This window comes from Lemur catta, chromosome 5 (genome assembly GCF_020740605.2).
Source record: "Lemur catta isolate mLemCat1 chromosome 5, mLemCat1.pri, whole genome shotgun sequence".
In the NCBI taxonomy this organism is placed as follows: domain Eukaryota; kingdom Metazoa; phylum Chordata; class Mammalia; order Primates; family Lemuridae; genus Lemur; species Lemur catta.
The window spans coordinates 75708645-75732469 of NC_059132.1; the positions used below are offsets into that span (position 1 = coordinate 75708645).

Sequence of the window (23825 nt, forward strand, 5' to 3'; positions counted from 1 at the left end):
ATTTTCAAACATCTGTTTGCACAGAGACTACCCCTCGTGTTCGGCCGTCTGTGACCCCCCTCTGGTGACCCACAGTTGGCTTCCTGGGCTGAGGAGCCAGCGTTCCTTCCCTCTCTCTGGAGCATCCTTTGGCACTCGTGTGCGTGTTTTCTTGGTCTCGGGACAGTGAAACTGAAAATGTACCTTCAAAAGCAGGCGTTCTCCGTCTGCGCTCGGGGCTGCTGTCAGGGCATCTGTGAATGTTTGCGTCGTGCCGCGATGGAGCGCGGTGACGCGTTGCCCTGGGTTCTTTCGCCGCTGCCTGGGGAGCTAAGGTGAAGTCGGATTTTCCAGCTCTGCTCCAGCTCTGCTTGTACTGACTGACATTCTGTGTTTAATGATCAGGGAAGGTTTTGAAAGGTGGTGGCGGAGGAGCTTTTTCCCAACGAGTTACTGGAGTGAGAGCAAAAATTCCGTATTTTAGAATTGCCTGTACTTTCCCCACCATTTCTTTCTTCGCCCCACATAAAACAGGGCTGTGTATTCCTCGCCTTGCTCTGTCCCCATCTTAGAAGCTGTGGGCCAGCCCTTCCTGCCTTCACCTCACCTGTGACACATGCCAGGAGTCCAGGGGAAAGGTTTTCTGGCAGGTTTTCCTTGGTGTCACTTTTGATTACTGTTGACCAAGGGAGTGAGTGACCAGCTGAGCAACAAGGCCCTACTGGTCCTCTTTCAGGAGAGCCCTGAGCTCTAAACTGACTACAGGAACATGTTTTCCTCTTAAATACACTGTGAGATGGAGCCTATATACTCTCTTTTCTTCTGTGCTGCCTTCTCCCTTCAAGAGAGTAGAACTCTAGGGATGTTACACCAAGGGCAAAGTAGTGCGGGCTCTTTAGGTAAGAGAACTTAGGAGGGGGCCAGAGGGCTGTTCACCCTAGTGAACATTCTCATTCTAAGCCTTTTTGCTTGCCAGTTAACTAAAAGTTAAGTACAAGATCACAGCATCATCTTATTGAAACTTTCCATAGTTAAATCACTTAAACACACCTCTGATGGGTCATGATTAGCACTCAGGGGACTTTAGGAAAAGTTCTCATCTTCGGAGCCCAACAATGACAGCTCTGCATTTTACTCAGGGCTGGCCATTTGTAAACCTTAGCAGCCCATCCCTCCTGCTGCTGAGGCCTCCAGCCGGTAGGTGAGATGTTAAATACAAGCTGTCTGTCTGCCCTGGGGAGATTGATGGGACACTGACATTTTCCAGACAGAGTTGGGGCTAAGCCCATTGTCCCTGTTGGTGCCAGCTGTGAGAAGCAGGCAGTGAGTGCATCACCTGCGTTCTCCTAGCATACCTGGAGAGATCGTGTTTGCATCTTCGCTGTGGACAGTGCAGTGAAGTGCTGTAAATTGAATATTTGTGCAACCTCTATTTTAATTTCTCATGTGACTGTGGAAAGGGTTCGAATTCTGTCTGCGTTCTCCCTTTCCTACTACCTCTTTGACACTGGAAATCCTGGCCTGGGGAAAGCCCTGTTGAAGTAAGGGTAGTAAAAGTATTATTGTCTTAACTAATCATTGCTGGTGAACTGATTAATTAGAAGCTGTTGGGATCGCTTCTCTGCCTTTTGGCTAAGATCAAATGCAGATGCTGTTAGGGGGCCAGGATCCTGTATGTTACCCTGGAAAAAATTAACCAGACAACAGACCAGGGACAATGTTATACATTGTCTTTTGTCCCTTAAACGTTTTTTTTTTTTTTTAAAAGAAACGTGTCTTACTGTGTTGCTCAGGCTGGTCTTGAATTCCTGGCCTCAAGCAATTCTCCCACCCTGGCCTCCCAAAGTGCTGGAATTACAGGCATGAGCTACCACAGCTGACTGTCTCTTAAACTTTTTAAAAATAACATTCATTCTCAAGATGAGGCAGTAGTTAGAATCATGCCAATGCAGAACTAACATGTGTCACTTTTTACTTTGACAAGCTTTTATCTAGTACTTCCTCTGCAGAGCACCATACTCGCAAAGCATCCTTTTGGGCTTTGGTGTTAGGAGACAGTGATGTTGCACAATGTGTAAGTGTATAGTCTTTCTCAGTCTTTATTAGTATCTCTATATTTGCTTCGTGAGGTTTAATGGCACATCTGTACATATACAGCACTGAATGAGTTATTGCTTTCTAGGTTGGAGACTTTTTTAGCTTATTGCCATTCTTAAGAGGGATAATCTGTAAACAAGTCAGCATATCTGGAATTGGAGATGAATTGGAGGATTAGCAGCTCCTCTATACATGAGATATTTTATGTACAGACGTATTTTAAAATATGTAAGGATAAACTGCCAAAATTACCTGTACAGTCTTGAAAAAGAAGAGTTCAAATATAACTATAAACTGTAATTGACAATGAGTCATTTGCTTTAGGGGTGCCAACTATGAAAACAGCCTAGTTATGCCCCTACTGATAATTATGAAAACTCCTTCTAAAAGCCAGTTGCATCTCAAGTGAACTGTAACTCAGCTTGGATAAATATTTTCAATTTTACTTATTTAAAAATTACCCTCTGATGATGGCTGCACAAAACTGTGAATATACTTTATGCCACTGAATTGTACACCTAAAAATGGCAAAAAAAAAATTATCCAGTTAATGGTTGGAAATGCCATTTTCTGTGCATATGCAGGCAGTTTTCAGAATTAAAATATTCAAATGTTTCATAAAAATATTTGTTTTTATGTAGAGACAATTAATATATAATTACTTAGCACTGAAATGTAGAGACAATTTAATATATAATCATTGAGCATTGAAAAAGAACAAATCTCACAAAACATACACTTCAATAGCAAAGAATGGAAATATTAAAAGTACGTTTCCAGCAGCCAGCTGTAACTTGGCATCTTATCTGTAAACCCAGTACATTTTTTAAAGCAAATGTAATGCTTGTGAAAATAAAGGGAAATCATATGCACATATGATACTAGTTTGTTATTGTTATAATAGCTAACTATGTACCAGGCATCTTGGTAAGGACTATACATGTGTTAGCTCATGTATTCTTATATAATCCAATGAAACAAGTATGTCCTAATATTGTAGATGAGGATTCTGAAAGTTAAATAACCTACCTCTGCTCAGGTCACACATCTAGAAAGTAGCAGAAATGGGTTCTGAGATAAAGCAGTCTATTTCTAGAATCTCCACTCTCATTCCCAAGATAATCCTGCCTTTTATATGTGGTTCTATGTAAAAAATTTCATAATATTTTAATTAGTAACATCAGTTTACTCCTGTATAATCCAGTATTGTTTAACCAACTTGTGTTTGTAAGTATGGGCGTTGACAGTGATGCTGTAAAAAGATAATTATACCCAGAAGTCCAGTGTAAAAAGCCTGTCTCTATGGCCCTTTGTGATCTGGAGAAAAAAGACCCCTTTTCACACTCCCACTTGATAGGCTACACAGGGTCTCTTCTTTCACACCCCCACTTACCTGTCCTGATGTCTGAAGAAATGTAGTTGTTTTGACCCCTTTTTCACATCAGATCAGAAACAACTCAACACCAAAAACAAACATTTAAAGTTCCGTAAAAATGCAAGCCACCAAAATAAAGTTGGTTACTGTGTGGATCAGGGACAAACATGTGGCAGCATGTCCTTGTGTGTGTCCTTCTTTGCTGTAAGTGTCACAGAAGAAGCAGAAGAGGTAGGTGATGGTTTCCAAAGAGTGGCTTAACTGGAATCGAAGATGATAGCATCGGGAGGAGTGATAGAGGTCATTCAGTGTAGCCTCCTAATTTTACAAATGGGAAAACTCGAGTCTAGTGAGGCAAAGTGACTTGTCTAAAATTGTAAAAAGTAAAGCTTGATTCAGAGCTGGAGCCTTCAATCCTCACGTCTGCCATTTTCTACTCTCTTTGAGGAGAAGCCACATCACCAAGTAAAGAAGGAACGTGGTGGCCCTGACCCCAGGGAAATGAGCTAGGCCATTATTTTGTCATCCAAATGCCCTGCCTGTTCTGTACAAGGTAGAAGATGCCTTTTGACCTACTGATTGGTAGGAAACATGTCCAGACTGGAAAAAGGCAGGGTCACTAATGCCTAATGCTTCAGTAATTTGGGCAGTTTCCCTAGGGGTTGGGTATCCATTGCCTGAAGAGCATGAACCAGTTAGTGAACAAGTAGTTTATTCATGAAGTGAACAATACTTGCTGAACCTATAGGCTCTCAATAAATGTGTTCTTTATTGATTAATGGAAGGTTTCCAAATTGGACTTATTGGTGCTGCTTAGGCAGTATTTCCAGACAGTAAAATTTGGTTCACATTTAGAAAACTATTAATTCCTTTTAATGCACTTTGGGGGGTATTGCCCCTCACTGATCTTAATATCCAACTAAGATGGGACAATTGACACTAGCCTTTGAAGGGAAAAGCTAGTATGAAAATGTGTCTGCCCATACTGATTTTTACATCTGTTTTGTCTTGGTAGGTTTGGAAGATGACCTGCAGCACAGTTGCCCTTTTTTGTGGCAGCAGATAGCGGGTGAAAAAGTGTGACACAAGTTTGATGTTGGTGTCTGCTTCCCCAAGGTCAAGAAATTATCTCCTCAGAAGAGAGCAGTACTATGCATGTTATGAATTGTGTCTCCTTGGTCAGTGATAAAGAAAATGGGACTACCGCCATGGCAGCTGGATTCATGACTGGACAAACACCACCCCCAGCAGCTCCTCCACCTCCTCCTCCACCCCCTCCACCTCCACCATGTCCATATTTAGGGGAGGGGTTTCCTCCCTCTCCCCCTCCACCCCTACCACCTCCTCTACCTGGGGGGCCTCCTGTCCCACCTCCCCCTCCAGGACCACCCCCAATTTCTCACATGAACGGCTACAGCCACCTTGGTAAGAAAAAGCGGATGAGAAGCTTTTTTTGGAAAACCATTCCAGAGGAGCAAGTTCGTGGCAAAACCAACATCTGGACCTTGGCAGCCAGGCAGCAGCATCACTACCAAATCGATACAAAGACCATCGAGGAGCTCTTTGGGCAGCAGGAAGACCCCACCAAGTCTTCCCTTTCTAGGAGAGGAGGAACTTTAAACTCATCCTTCAGGGACACTCGAGAAGAGGTAAGAATGGAACGTGGAGGGATAATCCTTAACACACTGACTGCATTGTCAGGGCCTTATGTGATAAGCTTGAGCTGAGTGTGGCAGAAGTGTAAGTGTGTGTGCCATATCCTCCCAGACCTCAGGCACAGAACATGCTATTTGGGGCATTGGTCTTTGGCCTCTCAGCACTGCCTGGTCTAGCACATCTGCTGAGGGTTCCCATGGTGGAGAAATTCTGCTCAAGTCCACTATTGTTAGCATCTGTTGAAACAAAAAGCTGAGTTCCTAAACTTGGTTATCTGGGATGAACTGGAGCTGTCTGGGACAAAATGCCTTTTGTTCAATAACATCAACTAATATCCATCCTTAGGATTTTACCCTTATTTTATTCTTCAGTTTTTCTTCAGCAAGTCTTTTGAGATGGCCTTCATTCCTCAGATCCTGAATTAAGTTATGACCATTGTGGAACAGAGATTTCCAGAGAGCCAAAACATAAAGCTATTTTCAGGTAGACTTTATAGGAAGCATGTTTCAATTAACACTAAATGTGTTACTTTGAGAAAATAAATAAAGCTATTAAAGTATAAGAAGTTAACTGAAAGCATGACCCCAGGGCTACAGATCTCCATGTATTATAGAAACTGAATCAAAAATTGCATTTGTAGATACAGTCAGTTTCAAAACATGAAAGTAAATTAAGAAACCTCTACTTGCCAGAAGAAATAATTAGGAAATTAAGGATTAAAAGGAAAGAATGTTGCCCAAAAAACAACAAAAGAGAGAAAGAGAAGAAAAAAAGACAACATAAATCCATCATTTTTAAAAATCTGTTGTAAAGGAGCAGAGAAAATAGGTCAAAGATGGAGTTGACTAGATAAGACAGTGGGCAGGGCCCTGGGATGAAGTAGCACCTCTCTGCATTATTGAATTCTTGAGCTGACAATATTGACCTCTTTTCTCTTTCTGGCTCATGTTAACTCCTTCTCTCCACTAATTCACCTGGGGGCGCTTAAAGCTGTTTGTATGATCCCCCGTTGAAATAGCCAAGAGTCTATTTATTATGAAATGCAGAGAACACTGGGATTAAAATTAAGTGTGAACTGTGAAATAAATTTGAGAAGGAAACCTTTAAGAGAACCCTTAGTGCCTTCAGTGCTGAACACAGGCTTTCCTGTCTCTTCCTTTTATGCAAAGTCCTTTTATTTGTTAGAGTATCCTTTCAATATTGGAAGGAGCAAGAAGTCATTTCCTTAGTACCCTGGCCTTTGCCCCAGCTCCCAACAAAGGTTCTTTATTGTACAGTAGGTCATTTCTCACCATTGTCGCCTTGCTCTCCTTACTGAAATGCAAGAATACTGAAGAAATGGTGGGAAATGAGGCGTATGTCTCAGGGCAGCTCCTGTAACAGAAGGGGGTTAGCTCACCATGTCCCTGGGGAGGCAGCTAGCAGGACAGACTAGGTGGCATCATTTGTGAATCGGGAAAGTTTCAGAGGGCTATGGGGGAACTTGCTGCTTTATGTTTGTGAATTAAAGAGAGATTAAGAACCACTCAGGGAGGAAAGTAGCAGGAGTGTGGCATCTTTTCCCAACTGTGGCAGAAGCAGAAATGTCCATTTCCAGGCCAGATCTAAGATTCAGGGAAAAAAGTCTCTCTTCTCACCTCCCTCTACCCCTGCATCCTAGGTAGATTTCTACTTTTTTAAAATTTAACTTCTTCTTTTAAGAATTATTTTTTAAAAATAGTTTCAAAATTATTTTTAATTGTGGTAAAAAAATACATATAAAATTTACCATCTTAACCATTTTTAAGTGTACATTTCAGCCTAGCTCACAGCAACCTCAAACTCCCGGGCTTAAGCAATCCTTCTGCCTCAGCCTCCGAAGTAGCTGGGACTACAGGCATGCGCCACCATGCCCGGCTAATTTTTTTTTCTATGTATTTTTAGTTGTCCATATAATTTCATTCTATTTTTAGTAGAGATGGGGTCTCGCACTTGTTCAGGCTGGTCTCGAACTCCTAACCTCAAGCGATCCTCCCACCTTGGCCTCTTAGAGTGCTAGGATCACAGGCGTGAGCCACCGTGCCCAGCTTAAGTGTACATTTCAGTAGCATTTAAGTACATTCACTTTGTCGTGCAGCCATCACCATCATCCATCTCCAGAACTCTTTTTATCTTATAAAACTGAATCTCTGTGTCCGTTAAACAGTAACTTCCCATTCCTCTCTCCCCCAGCCCTTGGCAACCACCAGTCTACTTTCTGTCTCTATACGTTTGACTGCTCTTGGTACCTCATATAAGTAGAATCACACAGTAATTGTTTCTTTCATCACTGGTTTATTTCACTTAGCATAATGTTCTCAAGGTTCATCCATGTTGTAGCATGTGTCACAATTTTAAGGCCAAATAATACTTCACTGTGTGTCTGTACCACATTTTGTTTTTTCATTCATCTGTCCTTGGACAGTTGAGTTGCTTCCACATTTTGGCTATTGTGAATAATGCTGCTATGAACATGGGTGTACAAAGATCTTTACTTTCAACATTTGTAGGTCCTAATCTGAGAGACAGCATACTAGAAAGAAAAATTAAATCACCATGACTGTGTATCATAAGATAATCTAATTCATCAATTCTTCAGTATTCAGGTATGATAAGTAGTTTAGATTGATCCATTTAAATGCATGTTAGGTAATATTGTTGCATAACAGAGGTTATCCAGAATTATTTTCAATTTTTCATGTTATTTCCAACCTGGCTTGAAGTAGTATATAAACTTTTATTCAGTAAAAGAATATGGTACGTGCAACTTCCTTCCCTCCTTAGATTTTCTTCTAAAGAAGTTATAACTCAGCAGAGTTATAATCTGACAAGGATCAGTAATAAATCTTCCAACTCATTGCAATAAGTAGAGTCCAGGTCAAAAGTAATAGTTGTCACCATCTGTCTGTGTAGACTGGAGAATACCCCCAACCACATGGTCAGCAGAGGGACCAATCCTGAGCCTCAAAACGTGGCATCAGCACGTTACAACACAGGCCACAATCCTGGAGGTTCAAATGTGCTGAGGATCAGATTTGTCCCCTTGAAATACAATAACCTCCTACGGACACAGCCTAACATTCTGTGACTGGCTCATACTTTAAAAGGGCTCATAAGTCATTACAAATCAGTTCCATTATACTCCAGAGGAAGAATTTGCCAGAAGACAGGGAAGATTTGGGTTTGAGCATGGCCGGACTTAGAAAGAACAACTCTGAAAGTAGTAAATTAGGACATTTAGTAAGGATGAAAAATTATGAAATATTATTATCCTTGTATCTTTGTAAACTAAAAATTAACTTGAAAAGACTACAGATGTGATGATACAATAATAAAAAGTAATAAAGTAATTAGAAATAAAGATATATTATTAAGGATGATAATAAAAAGATTCAGCTCAAACTCACCTTTTCAGAGTCCACTGACCTTATCCCCTGAGAAGACTGTAGTTTCCCTGTCCATCTGTTACTGACATTCCTAGTCCCCCCAGAGCCTCTCACCAGTGTTAGTTGGGGCTGCATGTGTCTCCCTCTACAGTTTGACCAGCGCCTAAGGGTAGAGATATGTCTTAGCCATTTGGGATCCTCCAAAGAAAATGAAAGTTTATTGAACTGGACAGAACTGCTCAAAGGAACTTGCTCACAAGGCATCAACAGATCAGAACTCTCAAAGAAAACACAAATGTTGGAACACTTGAGGTCATTCACTGTGATATTTGTGGCAATATTACATCGACCATATACGAAATGTTAAATAACTCAAATAGCTAATTAGAAAAAGAGGAAAGGAGAGAGAGGAAGAGAGAAGGGAGGTATGGAAGGAAGATGCATTTTTCTAAATTTATGAGAAGTAATGTTTTATTCTCCCACACTGCAATTCAGGTATCTGTCATTCTTCTCAATTTGTTATGATCCCAGTATGTTCTAGAATTCAGGGACACGTTCGCAATCCAGAACTGTAGAGCTAGATAGAATATTTGAAATATATTTGGAAAAAAATGTGCTTCAACCAGATTTTCATTTTTTTTCCAAAAATGGGGGTAAGAACAATTTCCAACTGATAGCAAACCAAAAATAGAAAAGAAAATGAAAAACTATCAAAAAACAAAAGCGAAGTCCACGTTGGAGCACAGAGGAAGACTTAAAATTTTGCGCCTCAGAATTTGAAGTGGGATTGAAATAGTCACTATGTAGTGTTGCTTAAGAAGCCCCCTTTGACATATGGAAACAAAAGAGCTTTAAACCGTTTCTTCCTCCACCTTGAGGACATTATGCTAAGTGAGATAAGCCTGTCACAAAAGAACAAATAATGTATGATTTCACTTATATGAGGTACCTAGAGTAGTCAAATTCACAGAGGCAGAAAGTAGAATGGTGCTTGCCAGGGCTGGGGAGAGGGGAATGGGAAGTTATTGTTTAATGGATACAGAGTTTCACTTGTGCAAGATGTGAAGCATTCTGGAGATGGATGGATGATGATGGATATACTTAATTACTTAATGCTGCCAAACTGTACCCTTCAAAATTGTTATGGTAAATGTTATTTGTATTTTACCCAGCTTAAAAAAAAAAGTTTTTTCTTCCTTTAAAGGATGGGACGCAGATTTTGTAGTGGATTGATACCAGGTGAAACTATAAGAATTGTAGAAGAAACTAGGAGAGCTTGTTTGGAGGTTTTAGCCATTCACTCCCCTTGGTGAGTAGCAGAGCACTGCTGACTCTGTCTCAGAGGGCATCAGAACAAGCCTGGCCACCCTGGCAGTCTGTGGGGAAAGTATTATTATGGCTCAGGTCCCCTTCACAGCCCAGGGGGAAACCCTTGAAGTGAGTTGAGCGCGTTACCCTACATTACCTTACATTTCTAGCTCCCTTGTTTGCTGCTCTTCGGTAGGACTTTTAGTGGAAGAACTAATGAACCCCTTGGAACGCCGACTGTGCTTGCTGTTACAGGCACTGACCTCAGTGGCAGTCCTGCCTGTCCTGCTGTGACCAGAAGAGTAGATTGCCAATTGATTAGAAGTGGTGGGAGGAAGGGAGTGATGCAGCTCATTCATTGGCCAGATCTGTTCATCCTCATTCTTTAGGCAATTTCTAGTCTCTGACTAGTCAGCTTATGCAGCTAGCAAGTCTCACTGGGATCCCATGAGCAGATTCCACTGCTCTGAGAGATTCTGGAACACTAGCCAATCCCACACGGATTCATTTCTGAATGGCCCAGCTTTGAGACAGCAGGCATTTGGGAAGTGAGATAAGCTAATTTACATGTGTAGTGATAACCCTCTTTAAAGGACTTTAACAGTCACTTTTATAATAGCTTTTTAGAAGGATCAAATGGATAAAGTAGAGAAAGAGTGTCCTCGTGCACCAGGCAAATCTGAAGATGCCAGGAAAGAGTGGGACTGTCCCTAAATGTTATCAGTTGTCTCATTTTCATGTTTGGGTGAAGTGCTAGGCTTTGTTTTCCTTGCAAGGTGCTTGGTCCTGGCCAGCCCAGGTTTTTCCTTAGGATTACCATTGAGCTCTCTTAAATGGTGGCCGGTTTCTGAAACACAGCTTGAGCTGTAGAGACAACTGCTCCAGGCTGAGGCTGCCTCTATGTTGAAGTTAATGGGTTGCTCTGTAGGGTGAGGGCTTAGGCTCCTGGAGGCTGTCTTGCCTGGGGAGAACATGATTCCTATCTGTCATTTCACACATGCAGCTCTGGGGTCAGCAGGGGACTTAGCCAGGCAGTATGGAGGGCTTTCTACAAATCTGCCCCCATTCCTGGTGAAAACTCCCAGTGTGCATGCCAGGTTGGTGGGGGAACATTTGCTACGTCTCTCTAGGAAGCTCACTGATACTAAAACTCATAGCAACTAGAGTGAGAAGGAGTCATAGAAACCCAGGCTAACATTTCAGTTCAAATACTGCCTTGGGAAAGTTAAATAATGACATCTCTGAGGCTCAGTTTCCTTATCTGTCATTTAGAGTTAATAAGAGTAATTTTCTGCCTGCCTTTTCCAACAATAGCTGTGGATCTAGGCCAAGTGTACAGAGTCCCAGAGGGTTGAGGGGTGGGGCTTGGGACATGTGGGGGTGGGGGGTAGAAGGATGCTGCAATCAAGGGTTAAATATAGCAGAGGGTGGCAATTTAATGAGAGAAACATAAAACAAGTTATTTCCCCATTTTAGGTAGAAGTGAAGGCAGGGGAAGTTCTTTGGATGTGTATATAACTGTAGCAATACATGTGTTCTCACTGTGGCCTTTTAATTTATGAATTGTAAAACACACAGTTTTCTGTCTTAATAAATTGAGATTCTTTTTTTTTGGTATGAGCTTTTAAAGGGTGTTGAGTTTGGCAGGTTTTATTCTCACCCTTTCTCTCCTCCTCCCTCCTTCACACTGAACTTGAACTGCAATCCCTGGGTAGGATTCCAATAAGGAGTCTGCTCTTTTAGCTTGGGAGTTTATTTTATGGCTGGCAGGTGATTGTGTTAAGATGAAATAAACCCTACATTAGTAAATAATGTGATTGTTAAAGATTAGTCTTCAAAAGAAGGCAACCATACTCTTGTAAAAATTTAACCTTACAGCCAGGAAGTGATATTAACGTTGGTTAACAGTCTTGTTGCTTCTTGTAAACTCAGAAACAGACCCAGAGATCAGTTTAGTCTGAAACCTGATTCTCTTTTGTTCACAATGAATTACATACATTTGGAAAGGAAGAGCATTATGACAACATTCCTATTTTAGCTAGTCTCCCGTTACCAAAAACAAATGGAAAAAAAATACAGCAGTTTTAAGGTTATCTTTCCTCCACACATAACTGAATATTTACTTCCAGAGACAGAAATGGCTTCTGTATTTAACAACCAAAAAAGAGTTCTTATTTCTAGTCTGATAAATTATTAATTTTAAACAGTTAAAAACTATTGCAGCCAAAATCTGAGTTTTAACACTGCGTTAAAATAGCTATATCATATTTCATTAAACTAAAAGATGCTATGTGTTATAAGACACACCTTGATTCCAGAGGTGTTAAAAATTCAAAAAAATTATGCATCTTAGACTTGGTGAAATGCACACTGCACAAGAATTTCGTTTTTAAAATTCTGAGTAAATAAAATATAGGACACTTCTTTACTTCTTCTTTAAAGGGCCATTGGACATATATAGTCTTTTTCAATAAAATGACATCTTTCTTTTAGAAGAAAATGAATATTTCACGATGTGTTTGAAAATAACCTTATTGGTTCTTTTACATCCATAAGTTGTGGTTGGGATTCATTCTGCAATATCTTCAGAGTTATTTTTTTACTTTTTCAGTTCAAATCTCATGTGCTTCTTGCTATGCTAAGACCTACATTTTGAAAGTGAGGCTTTGAAGTGTGGGCTATATTAGTCTAAGAGGAAACTGCTAAATTTAAAAAATTTTAAACATATACTACACAGTTTGCCTTTCACATCCATGAATTCCTCATCCTCAGATTTAACCAACCAGGGATGGAAAATATTTGAAAAAGAACACAATAAAAAATAACAATACACCAATAAAAAAATACAAATTTTAAAATATAGTATAACAACTATTTACATAAAATTTACATCATATTAGGTGTGATAAGTAATCTAGAGATGATTTAAAGTATACAGGAGATTGTGTGTAGGTTATATGCAAATACGATGCAATTTTATATGAGACTTGAGCATCTTTAGATTTTGATGTCCACACAGTGTCCTGGTCCTGGAACCAATCCCCCGTGGATACTGAGGGACAACTGTAGGGATGCTCCTCAACTTATGATGGGGCTACGTCCTGATAAACCCATCGTAAGTCGAAAATCCATAAGTCAAAATCTTAAGTCCCATTGTTAAGTTGGGACCATCTGTATATTATAAGTTATATAATATTAAAATAGATATGTATCATTATTACAGTTGATGAAATATTGCAGAGAGTTTGGGGAGATGGTAATATTTTAATATTTGTAAAACTATTCTAGGACTATCAATTTAATCACCAGATTTACACATTGAGAATTATTCTCTTAAAAATTAGTGCTGTACTTTGATAGGTTTTAATTCTCTTCTTTTTTCCAATTCTTTTTTTTTGTACTTTAATAATCTCATATATCCCTATTTTTTTCAGATAACTATCTTGGACGCAAAACGGAGCATGAACATTGGGATATTTCTTAAGCAATTTAAGAAGTAAGATTTTTGCACACATTTGAAACTTTAGTCATATCCATGCTGTCAGTATCAAAGTCTGTGGGTGTGACGGAGCTAAAATTCTAATTCTAATAGGAGTGAAAGTCATTCCTCACATCCTCAGATCCTTCTTAGACACATGGCCTGAGTCTGCGAGGGTCTGTCACTTTCTGCAGTTTTCCTTCATGAACACATAAAGTAGTGGCTTGAAGTTTATGGAGACTTGCCCCAGGGCGTCCATTCAAGCCTGTCACATCAGGGAATTTATAGATTCATCTTTAGTGCTGCCCCTTCAGTGGGGGTTGGATTTATGGTTGAATTTACACGTTCTAAAGTAGAAAGGAGAGGGCTCTGCAGGGGTTCCAATGAGACCAAGGGGGGTTATTTTTCTTCCCCCAGTGCTTGTTGTTGCTTTCAACCTTTTTGGGATGACCGAGGATGGCTCCCTGGGTGAAGGGGCCTCTGAAACCGTGTGTCAGGGTCCCCCTTTCCCAGCAGTGGGGCTGTCGTGAGCACTGACACAAAACCACTGGGCCAGATTGCGAAGGAGGCGGGATGGGGAAGAGGGTGGAGGAGATTTGTTTTAATTTCCACTGGTTTGCGTCTCTCTTGGCACTCCAGCAAACGTGAAATGGAATGTGATTCATTATCTTTTCAAGGTCCCCTCAGTCCCTTGTAGAAGACATTCATCAAGGAAAGAGTGAGCATTATGGATCAGAGACGTTGCGAGAATTTCTTAAGCTTTTGCCAGAGTCAGAAGAGGTAAGGAATTTGGCGCTTGAGGTTTGGGTGTTAGGAGTGATCATAAAAGCTTAATATTTTTAGGAGTGTCAAAACTCACCTGGAAACGGCACTCTCCTACCCAGGGCCAGTTTTCTTACATAAAAGTAGTAAGTGACCCAGTAGAAAGAACATGGGTTATGGAGTCAGAGAATCTAAGTTCAAATTCAAGCTGTACCCTTAATTGAGAAACTTGGACAAGGTTCTTAAGTCTTGTGAACTTTAGTTTCCTGACTTGTAAAAGGAGGATAATGACGCTTACCTCATTGGATTGTCAAGATGATTAAACCCTAGTTATGGATCTAACGTGATTCTTGGCACATGGGAGCTCAACACATTTCAGTTCCTTTTCCATCATCTAAAGATGACCTTTACTCAAGTTGTTTTATAATACATAGACTTTTTTTTTAAAAAATGAAAACCATTTTGAATAAAGATGCTCTAAAAATTTGGGGAGGTAGGTAAATTGTTAATAAATGTTGTCTACATACTTGATTCAAAGGTGAAAATTGTTGTGATAGCAATACAATGTCATAATATAAAGTTATTTGTTTTATTTGAACTAAATTAACTGAATTGTTGAATGGTTAGTAGCTTAATAGGAAAAAACAGAATAACGGTAATATAAAATCTTCCAATAGCGGGATATTGTCCTGTATTTCTGAAGAAAAATTACTTAAAAAAATTCAATAAGAAATGACACAAATGCCTGTGCTTGTAAACAAATAATATAGAATCTTACAAAGTTTTTTACTTTATAAGTAAAAGTAAAGGGTGACTTCTTATATAACTTATCCTCTTCACACACACTTCTGACTCCTCCCTCCCCTTCCCACTCTTCTTCCCACACATAATTTATGGAACTTGACTTTAGTGCCATTAATAACAACAAGAGAGATATATTTGTACTTTTTCTTTTACATTGATTAATATTAAACTCACAATGCCAAATTTAGGATGTTAGTGAGTAACTAGAGTCTCTAGTTTTATCTAGGTGTATCTAATAACCTGGGGTGCTCTCTCTATCTCAAGTTTTCTGTTTGCAAATTAAGTGTAATTAACCTAAGCCAAGATTAATTAATGGCAATTATTAATGTTAGTAAAGGGTCTTAAAGTCTTAAAGGAAAGGTACATTAAATCATAATTTACCCTGGATCGTACATACTGAACAGACCTTAGTCTTTCTTTTATACAAAGAATGGGAGTTCCAATATCTTCATGAGGATGGATAGGTTTTAACTGATTAGAGTTTTAAAAAGATTTAGTTGCTCGTGAGACCTTATTCCCACTTGGGCTGTTTTCATGACTCCTCCTTAGGACCGCTCTGCATACCCACTCCTAACTGACCTCATCGTTTTTTTTTTTTTTTAAGTGAGGATCAAATTTGATAGCCCATGTGAAAGTGCTCTGAAAAGCTCTAAATTGCGAACTAAATGAAAGTTAGACATGAGGGAGGCTGCCAGCTTCATGCGTGAAGAGGTGGGAAACTGAATAGCATGTTCCTAATATCTTCATTTTTCATTTGAAAGGTGATTAGAAAATGCAAAGGGATTTTTCAGAGAGTCAAATTAGCTGTCAAACCTCTCACATTTTAAAAGAATTCTGGGTTTTTTTGAGTTGTGTGTGGGATATAATTCAGAAGGAAGAATGTTAAGGACAAGATGACAAAAACTCACCTAAGTGCTGCCCCGAGTCCCTGAGACTCTCTCACCCCCAGGCAGGTAGCTGCTGAGCTGTTAGCTGACCTCGGAGACAAAACATAGTGGGACCCTGTAAGGCCTTCCCAGCCACCAAACCAGGCTGTAGCTGTTCCTCCCCTCACCCTGCTGCTGCAAGGCCATCAGTCTGAATATCTGACAAGCTTGGTCACACTCCTCCTTGTTTACATTACTACTAAGCTTCAGCTCACCACACCCTCCAAACTCAACTGGAAGCTTCCTTCAGCAGGAACACCCTGACAGTCCCCGGCTGCTCGGAGCCTCTCCCTGAACACTCTGGGATATCTGTGCTGTGGTAAGCGTCTCAGGGAAAGCCAAAGCCACCTCGGGACTGATGCCCGCTGCAAGGACAGATTGGCTTTGTTGTGAATGCTTTGTGGCTCCGGCACCACCTGGACCCAGGGCCAACCCTGGAGTCTGAGTCTCTGGATGGAGGTTGTAGGATGAAGCAAAGGAGGAGGCAGGGCCAAGGAAGAGAGGTTTAGGAATGTGACAGAAATATGCTAATGGATGCTTAAGTGCCTGTGTAACCACGTTACTAAGCTAAGCTGGTGGTGTAACATTGTACACTGATTTTTAGCACAAGTAAGGACTAAACATTTATTGAGTGCCCACATGTCCCAAGCACCGGACAGGGCAGAATGAAGTGAAATGAGATCATATATTTAAGGTGTTTAGCCTAGTGCCTGGTACACAGAAAGTGAATAAATCAGAGCAATGATTCTTTTGTGTATTTTTCATTTAATCCTTGCAGCGACATTATATTCCTTATTTTACAAATGAGAAACTGAGGCTCCCATGAGTTAGCCATAACTTGCCTGGAGTCACATGATTTCAGGGTGATACAGGACAGGGTGGACTTGAACCCTGATCCCTCTGGCCCCATCACAGTGCATCCTTTCTGTGGCACTCCACTGCCTCCCTTCGAGGAAGGAAGGGCAAAGGTTATCAAAACCTCGCCTCCCACTGCACTCACCTCCCAGCCTTTTCATCACCTCTGCTATCACAAAGTACTGGTGTAAGTGTCACTCGAATAATACTGTAATCTTATCAGTGCGCTGAAAAATATGAACGGAAACAGCCCCCTTTTTCTCCCGCCCTCTCAGCTGACAGGTGGACCGAGGCCAAGGTTGTCAGGAATTTCTCTGCCCTCCGCCACAAATCTTTTTATCTGGCATGTTTGTTCATCCTTCTTCAAACGTGTGGTTAACACTTGCAGAGGAAGAAGGTGGACCCAGAAATGAAGGCCTGGGAGTGTGCTCTTGTCCAGCACAGTGTTCCCACGCCGGAGGGTGGGGAGGGGCCGGGGAGCCCTCACCCAGCCTGCTGGTTCCTGGTCTGCTGCCTCAGTGTCAGGGCTGGAGCTGGTAGAAACTTGCTGTTTCTCTGGAAGCAGTTTGAGTTGTCTCCTCTGGACATTTTTATTACTTCTTTCCTGTCTTCTTCATTTACTCTCTTGCCAACAGGGGAAGAACAGGGAGGAAGCCCAGGGGTCGTCTGTTGGGCGGCCACGTTGGTGGGAAATCCTTCATTTCCAGGCCTTGTGACTGGAATTAGATAGGATGAAGGAGCCTGCCCTTTGGAACCTGTGGCTCCAGGAGCATGCTCTATTAGGACAAAAACCCGGCACAGCCAGGGTCATAATGAGTGTGTCTTGGCCCAGCCAACAAATTATGCCTAACAATGTTTAATAAATGCTTTTTGATAATGACGATGAGAATGCATAATAATTATAGGGTTTGTTCACCTCTCTTTTTTACTTCCCTACCACTGTGAAGGTACAGTAATCCCTCTTAATGAACATAAATCTCATTTTGAAATAAAACGAAGAACTGTATACATGGCATTTAAATTAAATAGTCTTTCCATCACCCTTCTCTTGAAATCCATAAACATTTTTAGCCTTTTACACAAGTGAAGGAGATTAATCATTGCTCCCTTACAGTTCAGCACATGTTTAATGGAAAGATTTACCAAGTTTACTTAGCATGACTTGTTCTTATGCTTTAGACTGAAAACTGCTATTATTTTCAGAAGCTTTACGCAGGCTACGTATATGGTTTTATAAAAGGTACAACCTCACTCTGCCCCTGCCCATATATAGTGAATTGTTAAACTCTAGTTTAGAAGAAATCAGAATTCATCCTATGGATTTCTCAGTTCAGAAACCAGGCACTGATTTGGGTTTAGCTAAACCAGAAGTGCCATATGCCCTGAAATGTAGTGAGGCAAAAAATGATAGATTCACTTTTGGGCTCTCTGGGGAGAAATGTAATTTCTGCCCTAAAAAAGAAAGAAAACAGTCTTAAGGACCAGACTTAATACTAGGGTGTGAATTTGTACTGTTACATTTTGTTTTTCATATTTTCAAATAATTGAAGTAGATATTGCAAATACTCCTTTCTTCATGTTTTTGAACTGTCATTTCCTATTTTTCAAGGGGCTTAAAAATTATGTTATTAGTCATAACCCAGGGGGTGGAAGAAAATAAGCTTTATAAAGAATGGTAAAAAGTGGTAAGTACTTACTGGCAACAGTTAGCTGCAAGGATAGGCTGTATACTTCACTAATAGTATAAAGGTAGCACTCTGTATTAACAGTGGACTTAGAAGTGGTTTTGCCATGGGATTGGTCCAGTTTTCTGTGTGGGGAAGGCATGACTTATTATCTAACGCTTTATTTTATCTAACACATTATTATCTAACGTTTGAAACTTTCTCTTCACCTCCACCCCACCTGCTAGTGATTTGGCTATTCACCTATGTCAAAACTCTTCTTTTTTCCCTTTACTACAGTTGAAGGAATATTTGTGTGTTTAAAAACTTAGTTTAGTTTACTTTTGTATGAGAGAAAAATACATGATCACTGTAGATGTTTTAGAAAATAAAAATGAGCAGCAGAAGAAAACAGTAATCCCTGTAGTCCTATCACCCAGTGTCCATGGGCCCTTTTCGTCTTTCTCCTGTGCATGCATGCAGGTGTGCACATGGGAGGCTTGGAGGATAGGAGATACGTTAAAAAAATTTATAGAAGTGAGATCCTACTGCACATACTATTAATTATTTTTATTATCTGGTCTTTTCATAGGGAAACATCTTAACATCGATCTTTCAGTTTTTTAAGCAATTTTTCTTTTTTTTCTCCCTGCTGGAGAGCCAGTAGGTTCTCACCTGAACATGCTGTAGTCCTTTCCTTTAAAGCTATTGTATCTGAAGTGGCATTTGACCCCAGAAAGATCTATGTTAAACCTTACCCAGTCTATGTATTTTATATCCAAAATACTCAAAATAAGATTTTTTTCACTTATGACTTAAAGGACCATGTTATAATGACTATCCAGTCTTGTCTTTCTTCTCCCAAACAATGATCTCACTTCCAGATTATTGCTTACAGAAAATCTTCATCCTTAAAACTGATCCTTTTTTAGCCTATCCCTTTGGTAACCTTCCTGAGGATTCTGGTGGCTCCAGCTCTCTGGCTTGCACAGGACTGGATGTCTATAGATGCATGTGACACTCGCTCTTCACTTTCAAATTTGTGAGTTTTGTTTCTTTCTTGTGAAAAACAAAGGAGTAGATGTGATAATTTCCTTTTCTGTCTTTTCCTAGGTCTATATTTTTAGTAAATTGAATTTAGCACTGAAATCCTATGTTCTTAGAAGAATTCTAGGATAAAATTTAAAATAATCTTAACTTTTAATCATAAGTGATTTTTTTCTCTATATCCTTTTCCATTTGTCTTTTAGGTAAAGAAATTAAAAACATTTAGTGGCGATGTGTCCAAGCTGTCCCTGGCAGACTCCTTTCTGCACTGCTTAATTCAGGTGCCAAAGTAAGATACAGTCACTGATCATTGTTCTTTGTAGAGTAAGATTTATAAACTAATGACATTAAATTCTACAGTTTTACTTTTTATTTTCCAGCTATTCACTTCGGATTGAAGCCATGGTGCTAAAGAAGGAATTTTTACCTTCTTGTTCTTCTCTATACACAGATATAACAATTTTAAGAACTGCTACGAAAGGTAAGTAAACACGTGATCCTTCATACAACTTGTTTTTATTAATTTTGGTGGCAGTTTACTTTTGTAAAAAAATTGAATTCAAATTGGAAATGGAAAGTCCCGTATTTCTGATATACCCTAAAAAGGGAAATGAAATGTTACTAGAGATGCATTTAAGATTTATTTCTGTTCACTCCCCCCACTCCTCGGAATGAGTATTGATTTGCATATTATCCTGCCTTGAAAGGAAGTTTCATCTCAAGCTTCAGAGTAAGCCTTTCTGTTTGCAACTCACTCTTACTCCCCCTCCTAGGTTAGCTTTCTCTGTGTGTGTGTCTCTGTGGTACGCAGTGTGTATGTATGTGCGTGGGGTGTGTTTGTGATAGGTAGCGTTTGTGTATGTATGTGTGTGTGTGTGTGTGTGTGTGTGTGTGTGTGTGTGTCAGGTAGCGTCTGTGTGTGTGTGTGTGTGTGGCGTGGTGTGTGGTGTGTGCATGCACAAAGCCTGGGCCCCTGGGCCAGCTGCCTCTCCTCTCCCTGCTCTGGCCTCTGTTGGTGGCTGGGTCCCTGCTGTTCCAGAAGCCGATGGCCTTTCCAGGCATCAACGGTGTGGCTCTTGTGCCCGGGTTCCTGACCTTTCTGTTCTATGGTATCTTTTCCCACCCACTTCTCCAGACTCCCAATTTCAGGTGGGCTGTTTAAGCTTGAGAGGGGCAAGTTGGTCATTTTCATTTCTTTGAACAACTCTTTAAATTAGTGCCTGCCCAGCGTGGACAGACTCCTGTCAGGGTTGCTGTATGTCTCATGCGATGGGGACGGAAGCTTTGGGTTCTGGCATTCGTGGTGCTGGGACTGTAGGCCTGGCAGAGTTGCAGCCGCCTCCTGCTCATCTCCCAGGCAAATGCTCTGGCTCTCCTTGACCCTCACATTTTCCAGCACTCATCAGAGCCAGCCTGACTTCCTTTTGGTCATTTTCCGGATTTCTAGTTATTGTTGTAGAACTGTTCGTTCCTATTTGTTTTTCCTGTTTAGTTGCTCTCTGGCTTGTGTTGACATAAAATTTTTCTCTCCGATCCATCACATTTTCTTCATTTTAGCAAGGAGACTAAGAAGAAGAAGTCTTTTTTCCTTTCGATAAACAGGCCTTTTAAGATTTTTCCCATACCAAGGTTATTGCAGCAACTTGGAAAGATTGTTCTGGAAGAATATGTTTTCATATTGAGCAATGCAAATTTGTGGGCACGGCAGAAACGTTTCTTATCTGGTTACCCTTCCAAAACTGGCCGCCTTAGATAACGTAATATAGGCAGTGATCCAAACGTGTAATTTTTTTGAAAGTAATACCAGACTTAATGGAGAATATTAACTTAAAAATATCATAGGTGACATTTTATTATCCATATATAGCATAATTTTAATTATCAGGTTTTCTTTTTAGCTTTTCAAATATATGAAAACATTTTTAATTTTGTTTCTTTGCATAGGTGTACAAAAGATTGGTGTTAATAAAGAGCTAGTTTACCAACATAATACAGTGATAAGTTTCTTTTTAAAACCTTCAGCCAGTCCAAATGAAATGTGTAGCTTTGAATAAAATGGAAAGATTCTCTGGGTGCCTGAGCCCTCAGGGCTAGTGTTTTTCAAGTTATTTACATGTCATCCAAGCCTGTTTATTTTTTTAATCTCTTCATAACTCATTGGCTGAGCAAAATGCTGGTTGCTATTAGTTTTCATATTCTATAAATGCAGTCTCAAAGGCTAGTGGATATAAAGAAAAAATTAAAGAAATGACTGCTGAGAAGAAAGTTAATTTTTGTAACACAGTGTACTGCTTTTCATTAGGCTTTTGGATTTTCTAGTACTCGAAAATTCTCTTTATGAACTATTCTGTGATATTTACCTGTCATATATGTTTGATTCCCAGTCAAACACTATGACATTGCCAGTAGCAGATGGTGTGTTAGGTATACCGTAGAAGGTGCTGCTTTGTTTTTTCAGTCTTTGTGTACCGTTTAGGGTCAGAAATTGCTTCAGACACACTTGAACTTGGATGTGGTAGCTGTGTCCTGTGCATTTGAAGCTGAAGGCTTCTCTAACGTGGTGTGGTGTGCTTTTTTTGATAGAGCTGATGTCGTGTGAGGAGCTACATTCGATATTGCACTTGGTGCTCCAGGCTGGGAATATCATGAATGCAGTAAGTAAAATTCAAAACAATTGAAATGTTGTATTTTCAACTTTGTCCTTCTAAAGGTGTATATATATATATATTTTTTTTCTTGATTTGTCTTCTTTAGGGAGGGTATGCTGGCAATGCAGTAGGATTTAAACTGTCTTCTTTGCTCAAATTGGCAGACACAAAAGCAAATAAACCTGGGATGAATCTTCTGCACTTTGTTGCACAGGTATGTGGAAATGATTAATACAGGGAAAGAATGTGTATGAATCCCCCTGGGAGACGGTGAAGTTTTTCCCAGGCGTGAGGTGGTGTCAAACACAGTTAGGAAAGGGCATGGCGAGTTCCAAGAAGGTTCTATTTGCAGAAGCACTATTTGTAGATTCCTGAGGCGAACAGCACCTAGGGTTATAGGGCTGCAGGGAAGTGGGGAGAGTGAGGCAGAGAGGCTGGTGAAGCCAGTTATGAAGGATTCAGATGTTAAAGGTGGGGAATTTGGATTTCACGCTTTAGCAGTGGGGGCCAACTGAAGCTTGTGCACAGCATAACAGCATGACCAGGGTTTTTGCTTTTGCTTTTGGGAAAATAAGGCACCATGGAGGCTGGGCTGGAGTGGAGAGAGAACTAGAAATAGGGACATGTCTTGGTGGGAGTTGGTGGCAATTATTTGGTGAGAGTTGAGGAGGGTAGTGGCCATAGGGGCAGAGAGTGGAGGGCTGGGTAGTCAATCATTTCCCACGTGGAATTGACTAGAGTTTTGACCAGATATGTGTAGAAAGATTACTTTTTTTCTCTGTGAACCATGCATTACAGCACAGGGCTGCCAGCACAGGGCTTAGGGTCTGACCCTATCTTTTGGTTCTTTTCTTGACCGGGTCTTTGTAACACCAAAATAGCTAGGTACAAAGTGGAAGTTCAGCCAAGGACAGTTATCTCTTTGTTGTTAAATGATCTCAGCTAATTGTACTGATTTGCTTTTTCTCCACTGAATCACCCTGTTGTTTTGCCATCAGTGATATACATGTAGCTTTAACCTGGGAGGAAGCCATGTTGCATGTTTGTTTTGCATGCGGGCTTCAGAACAGGGCAGGACTGGAGACTTTGGCTGTCCTTCGCTAGCTGTACTTCCTCAGACACGTTACTTAAGCCTTAAGACCCTCAATTTCTTCATCTAATGATTGGAGTGGTGATAACTTACCTCAAAACCAGGTAATTGAGAGGGCTTAGCTCAATGTTTGTATGCAGTATACTCTCCATAAATAGTACACACTGTTATTACTATATTGTTCAGAAGACAGAGGGTCATGTTTAATTTGGTACTTGATTGGAAAGTTAATTTTCAGAGCATTAAAAGAAGAAAATGTGTTCCTTACCCAGCATGGATTGCAGATATTATTCTGGCAGAGTTCTTACAGATCCATGTGTCCAGGTGTTCTGTGTAACTTGGTCTCTGCCCATGTGGGGAAGTTTCCTGAGTCAGTAATTGCTCCTTTCCCATCTGCCTTCCTCTCACCCTCTAAACAGGTGAAGGAAGAATCCAAACACCTCCATAGCTTGTGTACCTTCTGATTAAACTCAGTTTGCAAACTGGTTTAACAGCTGAAGGTATCTCAATCATTTAAAGGCATACTCATAGGTATGGGTGGTATTTAAGCAGGATATATTGGACTCTCCTAGAAACAATGGACCCTAGTAAGCTGCCACCTCCTTCTATTGAGTTTTAGTGCACATGAATTGTATTTCACATCAAGATTAATTGCTCTGGGAAGTTAAATGTATCTTGAGAGTAGAGGAGTTCTGGTAAACCTTACTAAGAATATCAGAGTTCATGTCTCAA

General features: G+C 40.3%; 1 protein-coding gene across 1 annotated transcript in view; it reads left to right on the forward strand.

The window, feature by feature from the left end:
* FHDC1 (FH2 domain containing 1) overlaps positions 1-23825 on the forward strand; it is a 37797-nt gene that overhangs the window by 1740 nt on the left and 12232 nt on the right. The window contains exons 2-8 of the mRNA XM_045552132.1: positions 4467-5100; positions 13254-13315; positions 13975-14077; positions 19559-19644; positions 19736-19836; positions 21939-22009; positions 22110-22217. Of these exons, the coding sequence (XP_045408088.1) occupies positions 4603-5100; positions 13254-13315; positions 13975-14077; positions 19559-19644; positions 19736-19836; positions 21939-22009; positions 22110-22217 (1029 nt within the window). The 5' untranslated portion in view covers positions 4467-4602. The remainder of the gene's footprint in view (positions 1-4466; positions 5101-13253; positions 13316-13974; positions 14078-19558; positions 19645-19735; positions 19837-21938; positions 22010-22109; positions 22218-23825) is intronic.